Here is a 27,429-nt window from a genome sequence, read left to right on the forward strand (position 1 = left end):
ATAGGATCCTCGCATGAAGTACGGGGAGCATATCCAGGGACCTTTGTTAGGGGTGTTTTACCACAAGGGCAACGAACAACGGTCTCCGGCGAACGAGGGCAGTGAGCAGGACTCGAGTCCTGGGGATGACAGTTCCTTTGACAGAAATGCACACCACAGTCGAAGGGGCGGTTGCAAGTGTCAGGGCAAGCGAAGAAACCAACCCACTCTTCTTTCGTTCCGTCATCCTTAACTATCTCACTGTCCCGTTCATCGTCCTTGGAACTACACAACATTTCTGTGTGTACTTTTCCGCAATAGCATCGTGCATCAATCTTGACTTCACATGTACCGCACAGTCCCTCGTGACAGGGAAGAGGGCATGTATGCTCGCCACATGGAAGCAGATCACCGCAGATCTCTCCGCAGCTCCAGCCGTTTTCATAATCCGTGTCTTGGCACCGCTTTTTTGATGAATTCCGACCACAGAAACAATCCTGGGTAGGCCCCATTGCAGTGCAAGGAGCACAAGGACCGGCATGGCAAGTTGCGTCACAGGGATGGGGGCAACCCTTTCGAGCTCGTGAGCACGTCTGACCACACGAATGCGGAGGCAGGCCGGCTAAGGGTCGTGGATCTGATTCTTTTTCACACCAGCAAGTATAGGTGGATGGGAAGTGCTCATGTGACAAGTTACATCCTGGACAACGCCAGGCCTTGGGGCCTAGTCCTTCAGTATCTTGCGGCTGGCGGGCAGCCGCAGCGCCCTGGTTGGTGGACCATTTTTTGATACAGCTCAGGTGGAACACGGTCCAGCAAAGCTCACAAGACCAGACTTTCGACCTTCGCCCAAGCTCACTTGTACAAATGGGGCATTCGTACAAGTTATGGGCAATATCTTCGTGGATGCGTGTGGCAATATTATCGGCCACTGATTTTGTGGTAACCTTAGGTAGTGGGGGAGGCTTAGGCTTTGCTTTCCCTTTACCCTTTCCGGCAGCAGCTGTAGGCGCCGGCTTTGGTTGCTGAATTGGTCTCCCCGGTACAAAGGCTGGGGCATCGGCACGAAGATTCGCATCGCTGTCGGCCTGGCTTTGCGGGGCAGCCTCATCCGCGACAGCCTCTGGTCGTGTCAAACGAGCTCCGAAACCTTTAGTCCTCATTCCACGGGACTGCCGTTGTGATTTTTGTTCAGACTGCTCTCCACTAGGGCCTTGTCCACCCTGCCGAGGTCCATTGCCTCGTCCTCTGCGAGTTCCACCCCGCCCTTCCTTATTTTCTTTTTGACGGCTCGAACCCTCAGATGGGATTGGCGTTGAACTCCCATTTGTTTGGGTTTGCTGATTCAGAGCTGTTGATTCGGAATTGGTTGGTTGAGCCGGAGGATTGGATTTGTTATCGCGGTTGGCGGGGCCCCTCCCGCGGCGTCGGTGCCTGGGACGAGGAGCTGACGGAGCCGACGGAGGCGGGGGAGCTGCTGTCGAGCTGGACATATTTAGAAGGACCGAAGTTGTCCGGTTTGAGATGACCGAGCTGCTCATGCAGATGCTGGGAATTGCGACAAATTTGATATGATAATTGAGGAAATCGTGGACGTCAACTCCGGAGACGTGATCGATAGTAGTTTCGCTGCAGCGTGAAAGAAAGCTCGGAGGAACCGAAGATCTGAACCCCGACACGAATAAATACAAAGATCAACCTAATAAGGCAGCAAAGCCCTCAGGGCGAAGTGAACTACTTTCAACGAAGCATCTCGAACACGCGATAAAAAGCTGTGCGGCAGAACCGGGCGGAGACAAGGGCGGTCGGGTTGCCACCGTGACTCAAGGCGGGTCGAAATGAGTCACGGTGGAGCCATTCCGGCGCGGCGGATGTACACAAACATCAGTCATTGTGTGCATGCGAATTAACCAATCAGTCTGAATGATTTGAGATTACTGTGCGAGCGAATACGAGCAATGATTAATCGGTGGATCTCACTGTGCCCTTAGATCGATTGATCTTCAGGTCTTCATTCTATTCTCTCCAGTCTCAGCACAAACCACTCTATATACACCAGCACTGATAACAAAACAACATTCAGATTAAGTATTGTAGGAATCTGTTTACTCTCGAGGTCTCGTCTGATCTACCCGTCCAATGTTTACGCATAAGCAAAACTTTGATAAAGTAAGTCACCGACATAATAAAGCCAAAGCTTGAACAAATCCTCTGTTTTGACAGAATACGGAGCTGACATACCCTACAGCAGGAAAGAATTGTAGCTGACTGTATACATTAATCAATTTTGGCACCCAATTAGGTCCGTTATTAACAGCATGCAAAAGACCGTGCCAGTACATATAAAACAAGTGCGCTATGCAAAATCAAACACCCATTCACCTCATAAGGGATCGAAGCCTCATGTCTGATCTGTTATTCTCAAGACCAGAATTCAAACCAATAACTATATCTTCCTAAGCAAACACGACGATCTCACCGCGATCATTGCGTCTCAACCGCAAACCGCGCCACAAGTCCTTCTCATCCTCGCTGCGGTGCTCCCGGCCGTCATCAGAGAAGTCACGGTGGAAGCGCTTGAGAGCCTTGTGGAAAGAGCAACCACGCTCGCTGTCCCGAGAAACAAGTGACAGGAAGTGGGCGGCCATATCACGTTGCAGGACATCCTCAGAGCGCGCCGGGGGTTTGGATTTCTGGTAGACGGTGACCTGACGGCTGTCGCGGTGAGGAGACTGTGAATCGGAGCGCCGGCGCTCGTCGATTTGCTTCTGGCGGCGTGAGGGACGGTCACCATCGTTGGGGTTGCTGCTCTTGCGCTTGGACTTGCGCTCGGCGTGGGAGCCGGAGGCGTCGCGCGAGCGGTGCGACTTCTTCTTGCGGATCTCCAATTGGCCGTCAGCGCTGGAGGAGCTGCCACGGCGAGTGCGGACAAGAGCACGGGAGTTCTCGTGGCTGTCTTTGCTGCCGTTGGAGACCACGGAGCCAGTGCCGCCGAACATAGACGTAACCAGGCGCTCGGCGCGGTTCTTGATGGTGATGCCCAGACCGGGGTCGCCACCGTTAAGCTCCTTGCCATTGCGACGGGTGCGCTTGATCGGTGAAGAGGCATCTTGGTAGGCGGACCGACCGTGCTCCGGGGTCTCGTCAATCTCGTGCGAGGGAGAGCGCATCATGCGGTTCAATCCACCGGTCAACCCGGAGTGGTTCAGCATTGGGGTTCCGGCATTGTTGATCACGCTGGACGGGGCGTCCATCATGGGAGTGTCGACATCTTGTTGCGGGCTGCTCAGCTCATCACCGTGGCCACGCTTGCGCTTCTTCTCGCTGGCACTACCGGGGACGCGCTCCTTCTTCTCACGGCGGTCCTTCTTCTTCTTCGGGGCCGGGGTGACAAATTCCATGGAGGGGTTGGCGGCGTTAGGGTATTTGGACGGTGGGATGGGGTCCGCGCCGTAGGAGAAGCCATTCTCTTCGTAGGCAATATCGTAGTTGCCCTCGTCGTCGGTCTTGGGGTCCAGTCGAGCCAGGGAGTTGCTCGCCTCAAACACGGATGGCGCATGGGGATTCATGGACATCGGCTCCTTCGGAGCCAGGGAGACCTTCGAGGCATTGGGGGTGTCCTCGGTGACAAGGTAGTCAAAGACATTGACGGGTTTGTCACCATTGGTGATGGCAGCTGCGGTAGGCTTGGCCTCGCTGGTGGGAGGGGGAGTCGGCGCCGGAGGAGGGGGCACATTGGTCTTGATGACCTCGCCATCGGAAGTGGCATCGTCGACTCGAGGCTGTTGGTTGCGCGCATTGGGGTTGGACTTTGCGTTCTGCTTCGGGGTGTTTTGGCCCTTGCGCTGTTGGCCCCTGACCGGCTTTTCTTTATAAAGAGCGCCCTGGTACTTTTGGGCCTCACTCATGCAAGACTGTAGAGGTATCATTTGTTAGTCACTATGATCCAAACAAGCCATTGTGTCCGAGTCTTCAAGGACATCCAAGCCTGGCAGTACGCTTTTCCCAGCAGAACATGCCGGCCACAGTATTTGAATCCACCACTCTTCCATGAGGCCTGTGACAACGATCCAGTGTAGACATACCGTGTGCGATCTGTATTCCGTGCCCCAGAAATGGACCATGCAATCGATGCAGGTAAAAGACGCGCCGCGGCACTGGTTACGGTGGGGGTCGAGTTTTTTCTTGGTGAGGATATCGCCGCACGCCTGAACATCACTCATTAGCATTTTGTTATCATACCAATGCTATGAGACCACATGGCACAGCAGGTATCACCGTATCACTCACCTCACAGGAGAAGGAAACCATATTGAACGCGGGTCAAGAGGCTTGCGAAACACCGGCGAATTGGCTATCAACGGTAGGAACGGGGCAGGGACGCTACTCCAATGCGAAAGTGGGAAGGACGGAGGGGTAGAGTCGGTGCGACGAGAAAGAAGACGTCCGGGGAGGAAAAGCGACGAAAGTTATCCCTTGGAAGCAAAGTTCGGGTCAGCGCGAGTCGCATGCGCCGCGACTTCCTTTTTTTTCTCGCTTTTCTTTTTTTGCGGGTGCGTGGAGCCGCTAGTCCGGATATGGTAGTGCGCTAGGCTGAGTTGAGAAGTATTATTGTCTGGAGGGAGTAATTGTATACTTCGGCAGGAACACCACACAAAGAGCAGTTGAGTCGAGACGACCTTACAAAGTTCAAGCAGTCACAAGGATGAAACAGAAGCGCACGCGAAACAAGCAGCCCCTGGCCGTTTTATCCCCCACGGGCCGAAGGACACCTCTGTTTCAAGGTCGCGCCTGAACGCGCGCAGATGCGCCCGCGTCCCCAGAGGCCCCTCGCACCCCCCAACCTAGCCGATCCCCGTGGTGGCCGATCGTGGTGTCGTCCCGTTCAACCCTGGTTGGCTGCCGTGGTCAGGGGGCCCGTCAGGAGACCTGATTCTCTCATTTGTTATCAGCTGAAAGGAAGACGCCCCCTCCATTCCCACTGCTTTTTTTCGACGGCAGTGCCCCTCCTCCTGCCTCGCACAAGCCTCGCTATTTTTGGCCGAACTCAAACGGCCCATCGCGATGGATGATATGCCGCAAATACGGGCTTGCCCGGTATTCATCTCAATTATTTTCCGTCTGATTTTAGTTGGTTTTGTATGCAGGTGTTTTGCGACGCACCGTGCGATGTACTCTGCTAAGCGCCCTCTGGAGGATTTCGTTATCGTCGATGAGTTCCATCTTTAATTTGCTGCTAGTCTTCTTAGTTCGACTCTGGACAGTCTTTGATATCACAAGACTGCGACATGGCGACATAGCACGGTCGCTAGTCCTCGTTTTACCTTTTACGATATTGATCTTCTCTGCAGGCTGGGCGGGCTAGCGCCTGTCATACCGAAGGTCGCTTGCATTATTCGCAACCCTTCAGGCTAAGGGAAGGCTTGGAAGGTGGTGTTTCGCGATCGACGAGCGAGAAAGCCCGGGTCATGCGCACAACCATACAGATCACCGGATGGGGTGATCCTAGTCCCGGTCCTCGGGTCATGCTCCGTGTGGCCTCGGATCGGCAGCGGGTTGATCCCTGTCCATGCAGCACAAGTACGGAATAACTCTCGATGTGTGCTCTTTGAACAAAGCATATGCTACATTTGACTTCAGTCATGTAGCCCTTGCTGTGGAGACCAAGCTCGGCTAAACGGGGTGGTCATACTACGACCATCCATGGATATTTAGCGCGATCTTGTTGTGCGCTTACATATTACCTCACGAACTATGACCAAGGCTTTACTGCAGGCTGGAACTGCAACATCCAAGTTGGTTTTTAGCGTTGGTTTTTAGCATTTGCGTTCGGGACGGGTCAAAGCAATATTAAATGAGCTAATGAAGGTAGAGTAGGGCCAGGCACAAAAGTTCACAGTGCTTCATGCATGATAGGTCCGAGATGTGTATTTCGGTCCTGCCTTTTAAATGAAAGTAGTCCCATTGATTCAATGTTACATGGCGGCTCCATGATGGCCAATGCTGGATGGTTTAATGAATACCCGGGTTGCATCCTCAAATTTTAAATATATATCTCAACGTTCTGCCTGAGACAGCTCCAGCGACTTGTGTACATTTGTTTCAACATCGTTGCCCCAACTCACATTAATCCATCCAACTCAATGTAAGTTCCAAAACCAACACTGTCTCTACTAATGTATTGTTGCGCAGTCCCGAAACATTTGAGTATTGTAAAATACACCCTCGCGGCCAGACCAAGTTGATCACATCCATGGTTTCAAGTTGGGAGTATATACACTAGTGTACTAAAAAACTTCATATCCATGGCCGAATGTATGAGCTCGGCGACTTTGTCGAGAATTCTCTTGTCACATTCGTCGAGGTCTTTCTTGCGGCCAGCCTTGCCTTTCGCGTGATAAATGAACGACACACTAACGATGCAACATGTCCTAGGCAAAAGTGAGTGTTCTGATAATATTTTCCGCGATGGGAAGGGGCCTCCTTGATAACTTGTGGAGTAGTCGAGAACCCCACGGCCCATCTATCGAAAAATAAAGCCCGAGGTTGATCATCCCCATAGTGAAGGGTCAGAGGGAAGACGAGGCTACACTCCATTGTAGAATGCATATAATCAACTTTTAGGGACTTACATAGCTCTGCTTCCACTCGACCTCGCTCTCGGAATGATGGCGAGCATTTGGTTATTCAGCTCAGAAATTGGGGCCATTTCCTGCAGGGGCTCTGGGGTTTGGTAACCAAACAGGAAGTGATGGGCACTCCAGAACTGTCTTGGCCCCATGTCCAGTTCACGAACGACCCTTTTAATTTCGAAATTCCCCGATGCGTTTTCGTCCATGAATTTGAGCGCTCCCTCACTCGTACAACCTTTGGATATTCCGAATACCCCGTGACATTCATATACCCACCTACAACGACCAATGGCATGACGACCTCATACTTCCCGGTGATCACACCTTTCACGCCCCACGCAGCATGTTCAAGCTATCTCGTTGCAATGTACGACTCAGGCTACCGGAGCATGTCTGGCGTCTCGATTGACAGATTCGAGGGCTGGGTCCCATACTATACCTCCCTCGTCAATGGCAGTGAACATTGTTTCCCGGATCAAGTCACATCTTATCAGCACGGGCTCAGTTCGATCTAGTGTTTGCGTCTGAGTATTGGCTCGGCAAGGAACGACCTATCAATCCGGACAAAAGCTTACATGCTGGCTCCATTTGCGTCTTTCCTTGGGGGCTGGCAAACAGATGGTTCGACAACTTTCGATTCCACCTCGGCAATAGTCTGCTGTCCCGAGTGGGTTAAATTTCCAACAATCTATTCTACGTATCGGGATTGTGTCACTTAATAATGCTGGTCTCATTTCTCCTCGAGGATATGATGCGCATTTCTCGTACAGAGGTAGCTCAGCGACGAATGCACTCGAATCTCTACATGCAGAAACTGTACTCCGTGTGTCTGGCTGTTTATGGAAGCTTAAATCCATATCCTACAATTACACATGCGCGGCTTGTCAACGCGGGAACCGACTACGCGCTCAACATGACAGTGCTTAGCTTCTTTCCTTTCGAAACGTCGGGTGACAGCATCAGCAATGACTCGATACATCATCAAATCTAGATCAGACTCTTCATCAAAAGATAGCACGACAGGACAAATGGTGGTCTAAGCACAGGTGCAAAGGCAGGGAATTAGGTTTGGAGGTTTGGAGTTGGTATGGGCGTCCTTCTCGCGATTGGCGCGTTGCTCCTTCTTTCGAAGTCGTCGAGCTGCATCAAATGATGGTACAAAGGAAGAGAATACTGCCGCATCTGTGCCTGCTGAATTACAAGAGGAAGTATCGCCACCACTGCACGAGGCGCACGACAAGACAGACAGGCCGGTGTTGTTGGGGTCTGTTCGATCTCCCGCGGAGTTGCATGGAACTGACAGATGGCCCCTTCAAGAGATGGATGCGACTAAGGAACATATTGATTGGAAAAGATCAAAAGGTTCAGGTTTGAAAGAATTACTGTTTTGCACAACATCGAAGCTAATATTTGTGAATCTGGGACTGGAACCCCGAAAAAAGAACAGTCCGTGGGCTTGTGGAAATAGAGATTTGCATGGTAACCTGACCTACGCAACCTCGGCCTCAATAATCATCTCGTACTGCTGAGGATCCGGCCAGAAGTTGACAATCTTGAAACCAGAATCAGTAAGCAACGACTCCCACGCCTCCTGCGTCCGCTCAGAAGCCGAGAGCAATGACATCATGTTCACATCCATGGTACTCTGGCTGATACTCGCTCCGGTAGGTGGCAGAACAATGTCGTAAATCAAGAGCTTTGAGTAGCCTTCAGTCATGGCGTCTTTGGTGTTTTCGAGCAATTGCTTAGCCTTTGCGTCGGGCCAGTCGTGCAGGACGGCATGCATGAAGTAAACCCGGCTCCCTGGGGCAGATGTTAATCAACGAGTCTGGTCATTCGGATTGATGATGTCTTACCTCTCACAGGCTGCGGGAGGAAAAAGTCATGAGCCATGGCCGTGACCTTCTTGTCGATTTGCGCGTTGACGATGATCTCGGGGAGGTCTTGCAGGACGAGAGAACCGGCAGGAAGCTCTGGGTGCTTCTTGTGGACGTGGGAGATGTCGATGCCGGTGTTTCCACCTACGTCAACGACAAATGCAGAGCCGTCGTCCAGCTTGGCTCCTTCCAGCAGCTCGTTCGTGTCGTAAACCTTGGTCCACGGGGTCTTCCATGCTGTCCATGCCTCCATGTGTCCTGTGAAAGCTTTGAAGTAGGATGGGCTGTCCTGCAGCCGGCCGAAGAAGTTGAGACCATCTGGGTCACAGTCTGAGTGGTTGTTGACGCTAATGTCTGTCGGCTCGGTGTAGTTGATCTTGGCGAGGTATTTGGGAAGGTTGTGACCACATAAGATATACTGGTTGGTCCTGTAGGAGAGAAAGTGAGCATTAGGCTCAGCCAGAAATAAACAGGGCGACTAACGCTGCTTGGAGCGAGGCGCGGACTTTGGTGCTGTCATCGCCGATGGCGAGTGAGAACGGAGTCGGCTTGAAGTTGTCCTGTCCGGTCTCCTCGACTACATTGAAAGCCGCCAACAAACGGAACAGTCGGCCTGGACAATGATGTTAGACATTGCGGGAAGCACTAGCGCGAAGGCAAGACATACGGAGCAAGTTCGTCTCCACTGCGGGCTGGGTGAATTTGACCAGTTCATCGATATTCTTCTCACCACCGCCAGAAATAGTCCACGCCTTCCACAATCCCACATCGATGCAGGTCTGCAGCGCCGCAAAGGCAACTGGATGCTCAAAGCAGAAGCCCCAGGCACGCTCATATGGAGACTCCACCCGTGCGAGAAGTCGACGAGCTGCTGCGCGAACCTGAAGACGCTCTACCTCGTTCCCGCCGAATGCCTCAGGGTGGACAGCATCGAGAGCTGCCACAATCTGCTCTGTCTGAGAGGTCATATTTGCATACCCGAGGTTAGATTGATGAATCGGAGAAATATATGTGTCCATTCAAGGAAGATGATGAAAAGTACTATACTAAGCCAGACTGGTGAGGGTTCCGCGATATATATGCTTGCACTGCATTGCACTAAAGAGCGACACGGTCCACCAGACTGTGCCTCCAGAGAGTCTAAGGAGACTCCCCCTTATTCGAGCGCACCAACATTGGGTCCATGCTGATCAGAGCTAATTGAACATTAGGGAATGAGGGACCCTAACAGTTCGGAAGGCCAACCCCTAACCAATAGAGACGTAATGCCCCGCAGTATTGACTCGTCCCCGCGCTACTTCTAGCATTACCCACCGCGAAGTCGAAGCAATTCTGAAACGTCGGAGGCCCTATTCGAGGTCTGTGTCAATACGTCACTGCCAGTTGGGCCACATGCAGCAGTACGAGCGCGGGCAAATGTGATATGTCAACTCAATTATAAGCTTACCTCTGCACAAGGTTCGCCACGTATTTATACAATGCCCGGCACGAGTGGGCAACCACTTGGCACAGACCATGACTGTGCGAACGTTGGCCGAGGGCTCCCCACAACCTGGCTCGAGGGTTAGATTAATACATTCCACGCCTTTACGAACAGTGTACTAACGGCCCGGAGCCCCGGGGAGCAGAACCCGCCCAAGCGAAGGGACCTGCACCAGGGTTATGCCTATTCTGGCATGATCGCTATCGTCTGTCCGCGCCAGTCGGAGTCCAGATACTGAGAAACAGGAAATTGAGGCGCGGAGGTTTCCGAATGGCTGGACCTTGCGGATTCATGTGTCGCGGAGATCCTGAGGTCTGGGCTTGGGATAATCGTTCGATCGATCACAGCAGAGCTTTGTCCATATCATTAGATGATACGATATCCATTGGGCGAATGGAAATGATTCGCCTCGACAAATCGACAGAGACAATTCACAAAACCAACGTTCGTGCTTTTCCAAGAAAAATATCATTTATAGTCGGGAAATAAAATGCGAGTGACGAGTTTTTCGAAATGGATTGCGAAGATCGTCGAAAACGAAGAGAAGTTGACCTGAAAAGATTTGCTCCAACCCCTATCCCATAAGTCGTCACGTAGGCACCGAAGCAACCCTCTATAAACTTCAACTACGGTTTGGCACCTCCCTATTCAACTCAAAAAGTTCGGAATTTGAATTTGGCCCACTGACAAGTCTCTCAGAAGACTGCAAAACCAGAGCGGACTCGCGCACAGGAGGAACTTCCGGGCCGTTTTTGACAGCTCTCCTGTCAAAACCATCCATCATTAGCCTGGCTTATGATATCCTCAAATGTGGGACGGTGTGGGTCGGTGGCTTGAACGGCGCGGCATCCCTGCTCGTGGGACTGGTTATCAGCACCAGCCTGACACGAGCCTATGGGTCCTTAATTAGAACATGAGTATACAGGTCACATCGACCAGGAAATCCTCCGGGCTGGTCCCGGGCGTGGCGTTGACTGACACTGACAGTACCTACGTGAAGGACGCAAGAGGCAACGCAGTAGCGTTGGATCAGCATGGCAGGATCGACTCGTTGTACTTGTCTTCATGGCTTAATGCGGGATATCCGGCCGGTCTCTTGACTCGCGTCCGGAGGAAAATCTTCTTGTCGCTCATTCTACAGGTCAGAACTACACTCATACTAATACGTCTGAGGATTCCTGTTATTGTATTTTGGGCATTCTTTCGTTTTTATCCCCGTTTCTCCATGTCAATGGGTTTCTCTTTCATCGCTAACCTACCAGCCAACCGTGTCTGCTTGTCACCACAATGAGTTACTACGGAGGAAAAGGTCCTATGGTAAACGGTGTTCTGTGGGCTGAGGTGTTGATATTTGCTCTCTTTGTCGGGCTCCGACTGTATACAAGGAAAGAGATTCTTAACGCCGTTGGTGCTGATGATTATCTTTGTGTTCTCGCGCTAGTAAGTTCATTCAGTCATCCACTAAACTCGTTCACATGTCGCAATTTACTATCCGCCTTGATCGAAGCTGATCGAAGCTGACAAGACTAGGCCGTCCACATTCTTTACACAATTTTCGTCACCATCTCCAGCCACTATGGCCTGGGCAGATTATACGCTGACGTCGGGGACCCGGTAATCTACTTCACGGCTGTCAAGTATGAGCTCTTCAGCCAGGTAGCGGGTATCATGGTCATCGGTATCGGCAAGGGGGCCGTTGGCATGTTCTTGCTTCGAATTGTGCGGAACAGGATCCAGATTTGGGTTATTTATGCTTGCCTGGCTATCACGACGGTTATTACGCTTTTTGCTAGTATTGTCGTTATTGTGCAGTGCTCGCCGGTCGAGAAGAGTTGGAATCCCATGACGCCGGGAACATGTTGGGTTGATTTTTCCAAGGTTGGATATACTGTTGGATGTAGGTCATCCCTAACCACTCAGTCACTTCAAGTTCTAACATCTAACCCCAGCATGGTTCGTTGCTGCTGACCTCGCCTTCGCAACCCTGCCGTGGTTCGTCGTCTGGGATCTCAACATGAAGAAAAAGGAGAAGATCACCGTCGCCTGTGGTCTGAGCCTGGGACTATTGTAAGCCACCAACAAATCAACAAAATAACCATGTCTAACAAAACTAGTGCCGGCGTCTGCGGCATCGTCCGCACAGTTGCCCTAAATGGCCTCAACGCCTCCGAATACATCTGTAAGTCCCTCCCCATTACACCGTCTGCCATAAGACCACGCTGACATGACCACAGACGACACAGTCCCAATGCTCATCTGGTCCGCAACCGAAAGCCTCGCAACAATAATGTGCTCCTCAATCCCAGTCCTGCGCCCGTTATACATCCGCATCCGCTACGGCAAAGACGGCAAAGACAGCTCAGTAGGCAACAGTGGCGACACACCCTACAAACTGCCCATGTACGGAAGTGGTGGACGCAAGTACGGCAAGATGTCGATCTCCGAGCCCGGCGACTCGATTATCGAGCCGAAAAACTCGACAATTGTCAAGTATCATGGAAGAAATACCAGTGATGAGGAGATTCTTACTGGTGCAGCGGGTATTGCAAGGACAGATGAGATTTCCGTTAGTTATGAGCGGTTTGATAGTAAGGTTTAGATCCCTTTAGTGGGATTGCTGGTGGGATTGGGCTGGGATCGGTTCGCTGTTGGATGCAATGCTGGTTTTTGCTGGATCCGGTGGATCGGTGGTGGTTTGGTCTGAAACTTTGTTTCTTCTTAGCATAGCTTGATCGCACGCTCCTTTCTTTGTATTATTTTTTAAGGTTAGAGTGGCCGACTGGCCCGCTGTAGTTCTTGCTCAGAGATATTTCTAAAAAAGCAATGTGTTGATCAAAACCGTGTGATGCAATGGGTATATAGATATTAGGAATGTACAAGAGACCAGCTCCATGAATTTTAGTCGGGCCCAGAGAAGAGAAAAACGCCATGCAAAGTTGTTCTATCGGATCAACCACGGGTTGTTCTAGAAGGAGAATTAGCACGGATTCCCAATAGTGGGAAGAGCAACTTACGCTTCCTTGGAGATCTCCACGGCCAAATGCTCATGCGCAGAGTCACTCTTCGTGTCCGCACGAGTCGCAGAAGAGTGGCTACTGCCGGAGGGTTCATTGCCAGCTTCTCCCTCTTCCTCGGCGCATCCGCAATCATAGAACGCGCCCAGATTATTGCAGTCGAATTCAGGCTTTTCGAGCATGGCATTGACCTCATTGTGAATAAAGCAAGCCCATCCAGACGCAGCCTTGCGCGAAGAGACCTGCGGCGGGTACTTGACCAGATGTTGCTGGAAATGTTCAGCGCATTCGCCACTAGATCACTATTAGCTTGGCTACCCTAACTGTCTACAGTGGAAAACAGTAGAGTGGAAGGGATCAATAGGCGATTGTATAGATACATACCAAGGATAAAGCCGCGCAAAAAGATGAATGTACGATCTCAGTGCATCCTGCTGATCATCCGTCGGGTTCTCAGGGAAACGAGCCATAACCGTATGAAAGTATTTCCATGTCGCACGTCCTAGCTCAGCTCTGTATTATTGCGATTAGCCCCATTCCAACCAAGTCCAGCCCCATTCACTCCTCGCGAGTTCCAAACCGGCCGCATAGCACCCAGCCAAACACACCGGAAGCGAGAGCCAGCGTGGAAGCGAGGACTATAGGGAGTCTTGAAGGTGGCGGATCCATACTTAGCTGTCGCATTGCCCAACTTCGGCATCACAACGTCGCCCATCACCGTCGAGTCTTGAATAGTGATGCGCGAGTCTCCGGTGGTATGCGTGATGTGGCCCGGGGCGCGAATCGCGGGGCTGGCCGGACCCTGCGGTGGGAAGAAGAGGAGGAAGACGATGGTAACTGCGACGGCGGCGCCGACGGCGAGACGGCGGGTGATTTGGCGAGTTGCCATCGTGGAGTTGGCGGAGGGTCGAGGGATGTGGAGAGGTGAGGTGGGATGCTGCAGCGGGTGCTGCGGAGTGGTGGCGCCCCGGGAAAGGGATCTGCGGTCGGCCTTGGGATTTGAAGATACCGGTACCAGCGAGTTCAGTGATCGTGTAGGATGATTGCGGCGAGGGAGTTGAGGCCAGGGAGAGCCGCCGTCGATGGCGATCAAAGGGATCCACGTGCCGAGACTGCTTAGTCATCACAGAATAAATGGAAATGCGGATTTACTGCTTTACTCTTGATGCTTATGCGTGGTAGACGAGACGATCGTCACTTGGATGATGGCCTATCAATTATCGTGATTCAACCCCCATGGAGTACATCTCGGAGAGTCGAATGCAATGGATCTGACCGTCCTGTAGATCGCAATTCTCCAGCTAGGGTGACAGGTCTAGACCCACATCGGCCATACTCCGCGATTAAATCAAAATCAGCAAGGTAAAGGGCCCAGCTGATTGATGTTGAATACCCTAGGGTAGTGTGTACCTGGAAGTACTAACTTATGCACTAGTGCAGTGCTCACAAGCACTCGCAGAACCGCCAATTCAAGCCTTGAATATGAGAATATGCAACCCACGCTCCGTATCATTCCCCAATACCACACAACACGAAATCCATAATCACTAAACCTCCTGAACAAAACGTTCACTCAAACTAGGTGGCAAATCCCCCTCTTCGTCCCCCACTCACCCTCCACCTCACCAAGAGTTAACTCAAGCGTCCAACCCTGCGTAAAAAACTCATGACCAACCCAATTCCTCTTGTAAGGCATACCATTCAGTTTTGCACTCTGCACATACACCCTCTTATAGTCGGGATCAAAATTAACATTCCGAATCGTAGCCGTCTTCCCGGTTTCAGGATGTGTAACCTCAACCGCCTCAAAAAAGGGTGGACTAATCAAATATACACTTTGTCCCGGATTGGGGAATAGACCCATCATGCTCCAGGCCAAGAACGAGCCCATGGCGCCGGAGTCGTCGTTACCTGGTAAACCGTTGGTTGTTGCGTTAAAGGTCCGCGGGATGTAGCTGTGCGCCCGCTTTGTTGAGAGTGCCGGACGGCCGGCGTAGTGGTATTCGTAGACTGTTAGGAAGACGGGTTCGTTGCCTATGTCTGCAAGCCCTGAGGTGTGGAAGTAGTCTAGCCGGTTCACGAAGGAGTCGGTACCGCCCACTAAATCGATTAGGGAGGATAGGTCGTGCGGGACGTAGCTTTCAACACGTATTAGCAGGATTAGGAAGAAGTGAGGTGCAAACTTACAAGAGATATTCCCAAACACTCGACTCAAAGGTCTCAGACGGATTGGACGTAAGCGAACACCAAGACGCCAGCGCACTGCAAGCAATCGGATCCTGGAAACCCCACGTCCCATTCAGATACCTCGGCTGAAAGAACCCCGTAAAACCAGTATTAGTCCCATTCTCCAGGAACGAAGGCTGATCCTCTCTAAAAAGATTCCTCCAATTCCCCGAGCGAGACAGGTACGTCGTATAGCCATCCTCTCCAATACCCTCCCCCACAACACCGAGACAATAATCATTATAAGCATACTCGACCGTCCGGGAGATACTCCGAGAGTTCGTCCCGAAGCCCATCCAGTCGAAATCAAGGTATGGGATGTAATTTAGCTTTTTCCAACTCTGCAGCCCGCCCCTTCCTTCGTAGGACCATTCTAGCGGTTCGTTCTCTGCGTCGTTTACCATGGCTTTGTATGCGAGTTCCCAGTTGATGCCGGTTAGGTTCTTCACGTATGCGTCGGCGATGACCACGTCCGCGTTGGACCCGCCTTGCGTCCAGCCTTTGCAGAGGGACATTCGGCAGTCTGGGAGCCAGCCTTCGTGTCTGTATGTGTCGAGGAGGGAGCGGACCATGCGGGATTGTTGGTGTGGGTCGATGATGGTTAAGAACGGGTGTTGTGCTCGGAATGCGTCCCAGAGACAATAAAATGAATCGAAATAGGGCTCATCGCTTTCCCAGAGCGGGTTTTCGCCTGTCATGTCCTGCGGCGAGAGCATTGTTCTGTAAACGCCGCTCCAGAAAGCGCCGAGCATGTCGTCGCTCACACCACCAGGTGTGATCTTGATCGGAGACAATTTCTGACTCCAGGCCTGTTTAGCCTGCTCCTGCGACTTCTCGAAACCTGATATTGGGTCCGAAACCTCGGACTCTGCGTTCGAGCACGCTTGCTCCGTGCTGATGAAACTGACTCCAACGCGCGCAGTGATCGTTCCATCATCCGGCCGAAGGAAACTCATCCACCCACCAGCCTGGATATAGAAATTATTGAACCCGCGCGTCACAAATAACTCTTTCGGCTCACTGCCGGCACGATCATTAACCCAAATCCCACCATCCTTCACACCGGCACCGGAAAAATCGGCGCAGAAATACGTCTGATAAGACCCAGCCCCGAAACTGGGCAGGAACGTCCCATTCCCTTTCACCCTCCCCTTCTCCGCATCGATTTCAATACTCGCATTCTGCCTGCTCTCCCAGAGATCTGTTAGATCAATCGAAATAACCGGATCCTCCCCCTTCTCTTCGTGGGGAGGAAAGGTGAAACGATAAATCGCAGTCCGTCTAGAAGCCGTCATCTCAGCCCTAATCCCATCTACCAGCTCAATCCCAAAATATCCCGGTTCCGCAACCACGCTTTCGGGTTTATAGTGTTTCTTCCTCGCATCCTTGCCAAATCGACACCCATTGATTTCATCCGAAGGGCAGTGTTGCGGGAAGAGTGGGAAATTCCCCATCGACGGATTCCCGCCCGTCCCGGAATCGTGTAGAGACGAAAATCCCGTCACATTACTCCCGTCCGTCGAGAATCCGCCTGTATTCTGGCCGTCGACATCTGCGACGGGTTTGGCGAGGCCGTAGGGGAGACTTGCGCCGGCGAACACGTTGCCGCCGGCTGTTGAGCCGATCAATGGGTTGACGTAGCGGAGGTCGGACGGTGTGCCGGTGGTTGGGTGTAGGAAAAAAAGGAGGGAGAGGCTGAGGAGGCTTTGTTTTGACGGCATCGTGCGGTATCAACTTGAAGCCCGCTTCGTTTGGCTGGAGTGTTGCTGGTTGCGCCCGGCGTGTCGGTCGAGGTTCTATAACCTGGCGAGGGAGAATTCGGGGGAATTGTGCGCGAGATGATGCGGGAGAGGAGGTCTTGCGCGTGGAATGTGACGTTCAGTTTGATTGCAGGGTCGCATTGTTGATGGGATCGGCGATGGATGCAAGGGCCGAGCGGATGCGGGGAAGGAGCTACACTTACTACACCACAAAGTAGTATGCACTCGAGAGATTGAATGTTTGATTAGATCGGATCAGCACGAGCTATGACTAGCTAGGAGCAAATGTCCAAAAACAGATAAAGATATTGTGATCATAACCGGGATAAAAATAACCGGGGTATCAACTGGGTAACTTTTGTTTGGCAACACCATCACCCACCCCTCAAAGCTCACAGAAAAATCCACCCACGCTCATGAAGTCATGATTTTGGACAAAGCAAAAAAGATTTAATAAATGCACACGAAAATAGAGCTAGATGAACCCTCTATTTGAAGGCCATGGTACCCTTGTTCTGCTTCTTGCCGACGTCATAGTTCTTCCAGACGGCAACGGCGGGGATGAGCAAAGCCAGGATGCAGGTCGAGGCAATGCAGTTCATCTTCTGCGCGTATCCCCAGGCATACACCGTGGCATTACGTAGGTCGGAGCCAACGGGATAAGCCATCTGGGTGATGATACCGTCGGTGTAGATCTGCGTGGCATTGGCCTTGAGGTTGTCTGGCAGCTGGCTCACCAGGGCCTCCACAAACACGTTGTTGTAGATGGCAGCCGAGACCGCGTAGCCGATAGAGCCACCTATGCTGGAGAACAGGCCGATCATGGCCAGCATGATGGGGGTACCCTCACGGCCACCACCGGCCATGACCGCCATATCCTCACCGATGACGACAGTGCCACCGCCAAAGGCGATGAAGATCTGGCACATGACAATGTAACCAATGCCGTGGTCTTGACCCCGGAAGTAGATCATCAGACCAGATCCGAGAAGCATGAGAGGCACACCAAAGAAGAGAGTGATGTACTTGAAACGCTTGGTGACCCAGATGATGATTCCCAGAATCGGAGACCAGAAGCAAGAACCGACGTTGTAAATCTGGAGCATGTAGCCGGCCATGGTCGAATCCAGGTTGTAAGTCAGCAGGACGAAGTTGTAGAAGTACTGGTCCCACAGGTAGAAACTGAAGAACGAGACGGCCGAGCAGATGCAAGCACCCAGGATAGTCGGACGCTTCAGCAGCTCGTAGCGGATGAAATGAGTGCGAGCACACCACTTCTCCCAGGCAGCGAAGATGAAGAGCATGCAGAAACCGACGATGACCATCGCAATAAAAGTAGCGGAGCTGTACTGCGAGCGACCGTACTGGGCCAGACTGAAGGGCAGGAGGAAAATCACCCAAGCCCCCATAAGCAGCAAGGCGCCGATAACTTTATAGTCGTATCATTAGCATGTGGCAATGGATTACACACGGGGCTGTGATAAACTTACCATCGAATTCATGGATGTAGTGGACGATAGACTGCAGAGTAGTACGACCACTCTGGCGACGCTCCCACACACCCAGGCGGATAGCCTTGCGCTCGTAGAACTTGAGCACCACAGCTAGCGGCAGGAAAACCACGGGCTGGATGATACAGAAAATACCGAAACCCCAGCGCCAGCCAGAGTTGACGCGGATTGCGGTAGCGGCGAGCGGGCCGGTAAAGGCGGTGCAGATGAACGGGGTAGTCGCAAAGGCGAAGGCGAAAGCACGGGAGCGCAGACCGGAGGTGTCAGCCACAAAAATGTCGAGGATCAGGTAGATGCAGTAGTATCCGATCCAGTACAGAACGTATCCCGCCGCAAAGGCATCGGCGCCATTGCAGGCGGCGAGGATGATCATGCCGACGATGTACACGGCGGTCGAGAAGACCAGCGCCTCGGCGCGGCCCCAGAGCTGCAGGGTCTTAGCCAGAGGCAGCTTCAGGACACCACCGATGACACTGGCCAAGATGTAGGATGTGGAGACCTGCGGGGCCAGTTGGAAGTCGGCGTAGACGAAGTTGATCAGGTTACCATTGATGGACGAGTGGAACGCGAGCATGAAGAAGCACACCCAGATCCTGATTAGTTGTGGTTAGTACGATTCGGAGTCATGCTGTGATGGTTATATGGCACTGGATGAGCTCACCAGGCATAGACCGCGATAGCCACCGGACGACTCCAGACCAGGGCAGCAGCTTCAGCCTTTTGCTGGCCGACGCTAGCCTTGTAGGTCACATGGTCAGGGTTATGCTCCTGTTCCTTTTCATCATCGAGCACACCATTGACGCCGAACGAGGTCTGCGAATCAATGTCGGACTCATAGGCCGGCGGCGCATGCTCGCCTCCATCGGCGCCCTCAGCGGTAGAACGCGGGTGCTTGTCCTCTTGGATGTCACCGCTGTCGACGATGTTCCTCGCAATGCGGCCATCGTCGTTGCGACCACGGATCATATCGAAGACACCCATGGTGGTAGCGGGATATCGAAGATGTGGACGCGAGGGAAGTAGGCAGGGACTGTGCGAGGTCCCGGTTGCCAGAAGACGAGTCAGTTGGAAGGAGGAACGAGACGGGGCAGCACGGGTATTTGAGGAAGACAAGACGACAAGCAGAACCCGACAAGATTGAGATCGAAGCAGTGGTCCGAGGAAAAGCAGCCGGCAAGCGCGCCCAGCTCCATTTTTTTTTTTTTTTTTTTTTTTTTTGGCAGGTGCCGCGGAGGACCCGACGGCGCCTGTCATCAGATAATCTGATAACGTCCCACTTACGACAACATGAGCCAATCACACTGTGCATCCACTTGGTGGCGCGCGCGCGGCCCAGGCGGCGTGCGCTATCTGATTGGCCTGGCTCGGAACTAGTCCCAGATCGGGCCTAGCGTGCCTTCCCTGGCCGGCGACCCTTTCTCGCGGCCGCTGCGACGCTACCCGTTTGCAAACATCCGCTATGACATGTTCCTCGGCAGTTGGGCACCCGATCTGCTTTGTTACTGACCAGCTCTCCAGTTTATCTGCTTGGTATTGCTACATATCGCTACGTGATCCTTCGCCCCATCGCAATTAAGCGATAATTAAGTGCGCAAGGCTGCGACATCGGTGCCGATCCAGTCACCTCCGCAGTCCTAGCAGGCATAGGACGACCGGACAAACAACCCATGGGATCTCACCATCAGCTTCATCGGATATACACCAAAACACATACTGTTCCGACGCCATGGATCATCTTATCTGATGGCAATTGGAACAAGAACCTGACGATTTCTGGAACCAGCCCCAACCAGGGCCAGACGAGCGCTTGGACCATGATAGCCACGCTGGGCGCACTAGAGGAAGAACTAGGGATGGCGGCCCCCGCATCGGAGAGATTCACAGCACGCGCCCTTGCAACTGGCGACTGTCTCGCCGGCGGCTTTCCCGTCAGTGCGCTAGTACTTTGTCTCTGCACTAGCTTTGCACTAAGTGTAGTATACTTAGTGCGAGCCTGTCCGATGCACCCTGTGGTGAGCCAAACGGCACTCCGAAAGTAATCAGATCGCGCTGGCTTCCACGTTCGCCGCCACGATTTGCCCTCGCATGTGTTTTTTTGCTTTTTTATTTTGACTCTCGCGGTTCCACCGTGACCGTTCACCGCAACCAAAATACGTCGATCCAAATATGTCTCGCCCGTGAGAAAACTTCACGCTTGCGCGGTCTCATTTCCTGGCGATCTTGGCAGCTCGCAGTCACTTGAGCCACAAAACCTTAAAGGGTCAGTGTGGCAAACAATGGGAAACTCAATGCCGTAAACCGTGATTAACAAATGATCTCATCTAATCTAATCTGATTCTACTCCCGACCAAGGGGGATGAGTCCATGGTCCCGTCGGAAGCAAATGCTTCCTGCGCCTCGTCGGCATGCCTGGCCAAATCCTAACTTTTCGCCCTGTCCCGTCTATCTCCGACTGATCGCACGTTCCAGACGCTGGCAGCATGACTGCCGACTTGGCTGGCCACGGCTGGGACGAAGAATTGTGGACACCAGCCAATGCCGCTGCAGGAAATCCACCCCGCAGGGTCCGCCACTGCTCGAACGGTATCTGATCACGACAACGCTCGCACAAAATTTGATAATTTGATATCCACGTGGGAAGAATCAGAAGAGCCGGAAGGACTCCACTGTCCGATGCACTCCGTCGCTTTTGATCTGGACGTTCGCCGACTTCCATCTAGGCGTTCGCCCCATTCGACATCTTTTTTTTTTCTGGTGCTCGGCTACGGCGGACAGATCAGAGTTCGATCGGGCGATGCTTGCTTTTTTGTGCCGTGCTTTTTCGTTCTTGGTCTGGGCGAATACTGCTCCCACGGTTTTCTCCGTTACGATGGAAACTCTCAGCAAACCGTTCTTGCCGATGCACCCCGGTACCGGCACTCAAATCTACTCACTGAAGAAATTTCCTAGCGTGCCCATTAACTCCAACCTACTAACCCACCTACAGTAATAGTCTCAAGCCAACTCACCGAACATACTAATTTACCCTACACTGCTATGAAAATATTAACATTTCCAGTGAGACACCTGGTAGTGGGTCAGTGGCTTTGATCCGCAGAAATCTGTCGGGTCCTGGTAGTGTCTCATAGCTTTGCGCTAAACTGCCGGTGGTCGGTGCTCATGAGGATCGCAATACCGACTGCAATTGTGGGATGGGTCCATGCGTGGCTAGCGTATGGCACCTGCAGTAGGTGATCACGCGAGCTTTTACCTCGTTTATTGTCGGTTGCGCTAGCTTAGGTGTCGAACGACGTCCTCTGACCAAAGTAGTTGAGATATCGTGTAGCTGAGGGATATGCTGTTTTGGATTTTGCGCGTGGTCGACTCCGGCTTGGTATTTCTGTGTTTATATTTCAGGTGTGGCTGATGTGCTTCTAGGTATCAAATAGCAGTCACTACTACTACCGTGGACTGCTTCGAAATTACATTTCGAGAAGCCTCGGTTCCATAGTCTTCACCAACCAGCAAAAGCATCATGATATCACATGTACATTCTGTTGACCTGATGTGGAGCTGAAAGTCGACTGCCACGGAAAACAGAGGGAGTGAGATACATCCACGATTGGAAAGCGAGTCATCGTGCAGTCTGGAACCCTATAAATGCTCCTTCTCTACCGCTTTCCTCAATCATGGGGCGTTCAACTTCAAGGGAAATGCCACTTATATGTAAAGAACCATTGTATCAAGGTGTTGTAGCACTCGGGCTATTCCCGGAAATGCTAGAAGAAAGGCCTCCGACTATAGCACGAGAGCTCCAGCATCCGGATACCATGGACTTCTAAACAGAAGGTCATTGCATGTGCATGCTATTGACCTTCGCTGAGGTTGAGAGCGAATTGCCACAGCAGGAAGAGGGGGCAGACACGTGACACGTCTACAGATAAAAAGCGAGCCACCATCCAACCTCAACCGCTATAGTGGCTGTTACTCCTCGACCCATATCCCCCCATCATAGGATTTCCGTTTTAGGCAAAGATCCCTCCAAGGAGAGGCCCATCACCTTCGAAATGCGGGCCTTGGGGTATTTTCTTCTCTTTTCAATGGGGCGATTTCCTTCAATATTGAAAAGAGAAGAAAATACCCCAAGTCCCACGCATTTCAAGATGGACTTTTCTAATGGCAGAGGGATATTGCATTTGCATGCTTTGACCTGGGCTGGGTTGAAAGTGACCTGCCACAAAAAGTAAAAAAAGGAAGACACATCCATAATCAGAGGGCGCAGCATCGGAAAATGGCTGCCACTTTCCCACCATGTCTTCGATCACAGATTGTTCCGGTTTGAAGACAAGTGGGCCTCCATGTGGAGGTCCATTATCTGACATTCCTCTCCTTTCTGTCTCTGGGAATTTCAAAAAGAGTTAGAATTCCCGGCAACAGCACTGAGATAAAGCGCAAATAATGGACTTTTGAATGGAAGGGTACTGCACAGTGTTCTCGCCGCATGTCGTTCCTGGTGTCTTTAGACCATCCAGGGTAAACGTGGCTCTGAACATACCCATTTTAGTGACACCAGGGTGTATTCCTGGGATAAATATCGAGGCATTAGCATAACCTGTTGCATGATTATCAAAAGAAACCATGCCAATACCTCGAGATTCATCCCCAAATTACACCCTCAATCCAGACTTTGACAATACAGTGGCGCCCAACATCGCCTTCTATGTCGGAAACACAGAACTGCTCTTTCAAACCATAATCACATGATACAGGAAAATAACACTTTTTGTACCTATCCGTAATAATATCAGTTCCTTTTTATAGATCGAAAGACAGATACAAGAGTCTAAAATTAGAAGCCTGAAACTCCTAGAAAATTCCACGCAAAAGCAACAAAAGCCACAAACAAGGCAACATCTGAACTAGCAAAGTGTCAACTTCTCCCTTCTGCGTCTCGTAGTTGCTTTCGTACAGCACTTGGTGCTTCCTGAAGGTCCATCTGGGGTCAAGGTGATAGGCAAGTCTTACCAGTAAGGCCTTGTTTCGAAATCTCCACTATTGCTTATCCTGGGTGAATTTGGTTACTCTGTAGTTCTGTGCAGATAGGTGGCTCGGAAAACTATGAGACCGTATTCAACACAATTGTGATGCTGTTAGTTTATGTAACATTATTGATCATCTGCCCCGCGTCGCGCATCGGTCGCAGAGCCCGGTTTGATGCCTATCGTGGCCCCTTCACGGCAAGCGTTCCGACGGAAATAGCTAATACCTTAACTAGGTATATCTTCATATGATATCCTGCGGGGTTAAGTGGATGAACTGTTTCGAATCAATCTACTAGCTATAATCCCAGAAATTGAGGTCGATTTCCTCAACAATGGCCTATATTCTAGTACCTACATTTCTGATAGAAAGCATAAATTCCACAAGAGCCAAGCTCTATGCTTTTCACCGTTGTACCAGTTTTCTTCCACCCTGTGATTCTCGACAAAACCATTGTAAGTTGCCACTCTCGCCGGAGCATAAGTATCGACATTTGATGACTCAAATAATCGTGTCCCTTACCCCTTAGAAAGTAGCTCAGCATACACAGTCGTCTCAGTGAGTGACTCTTCAGCAGCGGGGGTATCTGACGTTGTTTGAAGTAATGCGCATGGCAGCCCAGCTCAATTTGCGGGGTATTCTCGTGTACAAATAGTATGACCCACCTCGGCTTAAATATCCGGTGGCGACGGGGCCCCAAACAGTTCTACTGGTCCTGGTGGTTCTTTGGTCCTCCGGTACATTCTTATCTACTGCATTTGTCCTCACTACGGCTGCGATCCCGATGTTCTGCGCTGACGTTGCTTGGCTTCCCACGCTGATGCTGTCACTTATTTGGAGACAACTGACCCGCATGGCCAAATAAATTCATGTTTCGTTCACTGCGCTATAAGGCACCTCGAGAAAGTATTACGGAACAACTTAGATTATCGAACATCATTGGGCCACAGAAATTCAAAGAGACCGAAAATTAAAGGTTAGTGGCTTCGCATTCCCTTCACTCCGTAAGCAACGCCACTGATGAAACTACTGCAGGCAAAATGCGGATTACTGATATTACCGCCTTCAGTTACAAGGCCAACTACAAGTATGGGGTCCACACAATGTCTGGTGGTCGCACCAGCACCGGCGAGCCTTCTATCGTTATCCGAGTTCGCACAGATAGTGGCATTGAAGGTTGGGCCGAGAACGCGCCACTGGGCAGCGACTATTTGCCTAGCTCCTTTACCGGAGAGATTGCCGCGTTGAAGAAACTTTGTCCACAGATTATCGGCCTCGACCCGCGATCACCTGCAGCGATTAGTGCAGTTATGGATCGAGCTATGATGTCGGGAATAGCAGCCAAGTCTGTTATTGACATCGCTTGCTGGGATATTTTAGGCAAAGCCGTGGGGTTACCGGCACATGTTTTGCTCGGTGGGCGTCTCTCCGATAAATCACCTGCGTTTTCGGTCATCGGATTTGGAGAAATCCCTAACATTGTTAAGAAAGCTCAGGCTGAACTTGATAAGGGAGTGATAGCCTTGCAACTTAAGGTCGGGGACGATCCGCTAGTTGATGCCCGACGTGTCAGGGCTATTTGCGAGGCTCTTCCTGAAGGTATCAAAGTCTGGGCTGATGCCAATGCTAGTTGGAACCTCGATCACGCCATTACCTTTGCTCGGGCTCTAGGACGGGATATCACTATACCGTTGGAACAACCATGCCGATCGCTTTCTGACTGCGCAGAAGTGGGCCGTCGTACTGGATTACCGGTTATCCTTGATGAGTGTGTTTTCACAATGGCCGATATCGTGGCGGCCCACGGAGCAGGAATCACAGGAGTAAATATTAAGCTCTCGCGCGTCGGTGGTATCACTAAGGCCCGCATCCTGCGTGATGCAGCTGTGGCACTTGAGATGATGGTTAATGTCGATGACACTTGGGGTTGTGCTCTGACGACCGCGCAAAATCTTCAGTTAGCAGCCTCCACGCGCCCTGACCGGCTGCGCGCTGTCGACCTCTTCGCTGAATGGACGAACCCACTGATTTCTGATATTCCTCGTATGCAAGCAGATGGTCGGATAACGCCTGCCTCGCTTCCTGGAAACGGGTTTGGTCCTGTCAATGTTGAATTCCTTGGAGAGCCACTATTTCAAATTACAGCTTGATGTGGTAAATCAAGATAGCTGTGACAGCCAGTGGGCATTTCATAAGTCCAATTTTTTTTTTTTTTTTTTTTTTTTTTTTTTTTTTTTTTTTGGAAAAGTTCAGAGGGTAGATATAATTCATCCATTATCGATCCGAGGGAGGATCAACTTGCGAGATTTCCGTAGGAGCCTGTTAGGATAATTTGAATCTTCGTGTAGACTGGATGACACATACAATATACAATGAACTCTATGAAAGGGTCGCGAAGGCATGTGACGAACCAATCATTAGTTCATGGGCTACTTGACGTAGCCATGGAGGATCATACTGAATGGCAGCAGTCACGAGTGAGAAATGAGGCTTTCAGGGGTAGCATCAAGAAAGCACGTGATGTGACCCTCGAGAAGTGCCTTGGCCTTAGGTAATCTATGAAAATCACGATCTATTTTCTTTTTTTTTTTTGTCAAGCATGGTGTGAAAGTAGGTGCTGCTTGACGGTTCGTGCGCGACATCGGCCTTTAGGGTGAAGCAGCGCGGAGAAATCGCTCACTACGAAAATAGTAGTAATTTAGTCTAGACATCATATGTATAGCAGATATAGAATAGCCTGCAGCGGCGTACTTTTCGAAAAAAAAAAAAATACCGTCAAGTTCCCAGCATAGATATAATTTGACACAGCAGAGTACTTTCTTGTGTGACCCTCGATTGCACATCACTTGCTTGCTGACCTCTACAGCAATTCTCCTTGAACAATTGACATCCCCATCCCTCCGGCTTCTTGGCGTCCGTCGTCCAGATACAAAATGTTAATATTGATTTAAGGATCTCGAAGAACAAAGCAAACTGGTTTAATACTGTATCACGGGCGGAGTATGACACGCAACCTGGCCTATGCTACTCATTGCACATGCCTGGCTTCCTGGAACTACGGCCGCTCATACTTTCTCTATCGTTATACCTACATGGCAGAAATGGTCTTTAGCGCTCTCCTGCTTTGCGCCAACATCATGAACGCCCCGCCGAAGGAAGGCAAGAAGCCCTTGGTCAGGATCCTTTTCAATACTCGGCCAAACTTCCTTGATGTGAGCTTTCAGCTCGGCAAAGAACTCTATAGGGTTGAAACCTGGTGAGTAAGGCGGGAGGTACAGCAACCTGACTCCCGCATCAGAACACAACTGCTTAATCCGTTCTAAATGATGGAAGGATGTGTTATCCATAATAAGCACAGATTGTGGCTCCAGCCACTTCCCGCAGTGCTGTAGAAGCTGCTCAATAAAGGATTCGAACAACACCGCATCTGTTGAACTTTTCAAAATGAGAGACAGAAGGGTAAAATATTGAGTATACGCTAGCAGTATCTGATAGTTGGCCCCGATGAAATTAACATTTAGACGGATGTCACGCCTAGTGGTAACCAACCAGTTCACCCATGCCCCACCCGTTTATCACATCCAGATTTATCAACAAAGACAAGATAGTATGAACGAAACTTGGATAGTCTGTGTTAGTAGAAATCACGTAGTTGAGCGTTTTGTTCTTTGGCTTTCTGCTGAGCTGTCTTTTTGGTCCAACAGCCCGAGAAAAAGCACATTGAATGTTGGATGAAGACGCTAATATGTTAAACTCGTCCCATAGGAACTTAGCAATATCTTCGACAAAAAGGTTGGGTATTTCAGCGAGGTGTCCAGCATCACAGGAGTAATGCTTGGTGGCGGACCGGGATGAACTGTAGGAGAATTGAACTGCCGAATTCGGGGGGTTGTGTCATCTTGAAGAATAAAAAGCCGGAGAAGAGTTG

The 27,429-nt window shown here is 51.2% G+C and overlaps 8 protein-coding genes across 8 annotated transcripts; 2 read left to right on the forward strand and 6 right to left on the reverse strand.

The window, feature by feature from the left end:
* Positions 1-703: 703 nt before the first annotated feature.
* N7532_011250 (uncharacterized protein) lies at positions 704-1,472 on the reverse strand (the record flags this gene model as incomplete). Its single annotated transcript, XM_056623741.1, has 2 exons — positions 704-746; positions 862-1,472. The coding sequence occupies 2 exons, from the start codon at positions 1,470-1,472 to the stop codon at positions 704-706; spliced, it is 654 nt and encodes a 217-aa protein (XP_056468729.1).
* Positions 1,473-2,435: 963 nt separating this feature from the next.
* On the reverse strand, positions 2,436-4,290 carry N7532_011251 (LYAR-type C2HC zinc finger protein; the record flags this gene model as incomplete). Its single annotated transcript, XM_056623742.1, has 3 exons — positions 2,436-3,893; positions 4,065-4,187; positions 4,270-4,290. 3 exons carry the CDS (start codon positions 4,288-4,290, stop codon positions 2,436-2,438), a joined length of 1,602 nt encoding a protein of 533 aa, XP_056468730.1.
* Positions 4,291-8,100: 3,810 nt separating this feature from the next.
* On the reverse strand, positions 8,101-9,456 carry N7532_011252 (uncharacterized protein; the record flags this gene model as incomplete). The annotated part of the gene is made up of 4 exons (XM_056623743.1): positions 8,101-8,414; positions 8,468-8,916; positions 8,960-9,101; positions 9,156-9,456. The coding sequence occupies 4 exons, from the start codon at positions 9,454-9,456 to the stop codon at positions 8,101-8,103; spliced, it is 1,206 nt and encodes a 401-aa protein (XP_056468731.1).
* Positions 9,457-11,258: 1,802 nt separating this feature from the next.
* Positions 11,259-12,570, forward strand: N7532_011253 (uncharacterized protein; the record flags this gene model as incomplete). The annotated part of the gene is made up of 5 exons (XM_056623744.1): positions 11,259-11,411; positions 11,502-11,868; positions 11,921-12,038; positions 12,086-12,150; positions 12,206-12,570. The coding sequence occupies 5 exons, from the start codon at positions 11,259-11,261 to the stop codon at positions 12,568-12,570; spliced, it is 1,068 nt and encodes a 355-aa protein (XP_056468732.1).
* A 350-nt stretch (positions 12,571-12,920) lies between these two features.
* Positions 12,921-13,874, reverse strand: N7532_011254 (flavin-linked sulfhydryl oxidase ERV2; the record flags this gene model as incomplete). The annotated part of the gene is made up of 4 exons (XM_056623745.1): positions 12,921-12,936; positions 12,986-13,279; positions 13,370-13,498; positions 13,657-13,874. The coding sequence occupies 4 exons, from the start codon at positions 13,872-13,874 to the stop codon at positions 12,921-12,923; spliced, it is 657 nt and encodes a 218-aa protein (XP_056468733.1).
* Positions 13,875-14,558: 684 nt separating this feature from the next.
* On the reverse strand, positions 14,559-16,932 carry N7532_011255 (GH92 family glycosyl hydrolase; the record flags this gene model as incomplete). Its single annotated transcript, XM_056623746.1, has 2 exons — positions 14,559-15,123; positions 15,173-16,932. The coding sequence occupies 2 exons, from the start codon at positions 16,930-16,932 to the stop codon at positions 14,559-14,561; spliced, it is 2,325 nt and encodes a 774-aa protein (XP_056468734.1).
* A 527-nt stretch (positions 16,933-17,459) lies between these two features.
* sit2 (putative siderochrome-iron transporter) lies at positions 17,460-19,463 on the reverse strand (the record flags this gene model as incomplete). Its single annotated transcript, XM_056623747.1, has 3 exons — positions 17,460-18,400; positions 18,462-19,075; positions 19,144-19,463. The coding sequence occupies 3 exons, from the start codon at positions 19,461-19,463 to the stop codon at positions 17,460-17,462; spliced, it is 1,875 nt and encodes a 624-aa protein (XP_056468735.1).
* Positions 19,464-24,541: 5,078 nt separating this feature from the next.
* Positions 24,542-25,651, forward strand: N7532_011257 (mandelate racemase/muconate lactonizing enzyme family protein; the record flags this gene model as incomplete). Its single annotated transcript, XM_056623748.1, has 1 exon — positions 24,542-25,651. One exon carries the CDS (start codon positions 24,542-24,544, stop codon positions 25,649-25,651), a length of 1,110 nt encoding a protein of 369 aa, XP_056468736.1.
* Between the last annotated feature and the right edge of the window lie 1,778 nt (positions 25,652-27,429).

Source organism: Penicillium argentinense, assembly GCF_028826775.1.
Source record: "Penicillium argentinense strain IBT 30761 chromosome Unknown utg000011l_segment0_segment0, whole genome shotgun sequence".
In the NCBI taxonomy this organism is placed as follows: domain Eukaryota; kingdom Fungi; phylum Ascomycota; class Eurotiomycetes; order Eurotiales; family Aspergillaceae; genus Penicillium; species Penicillium argentinense.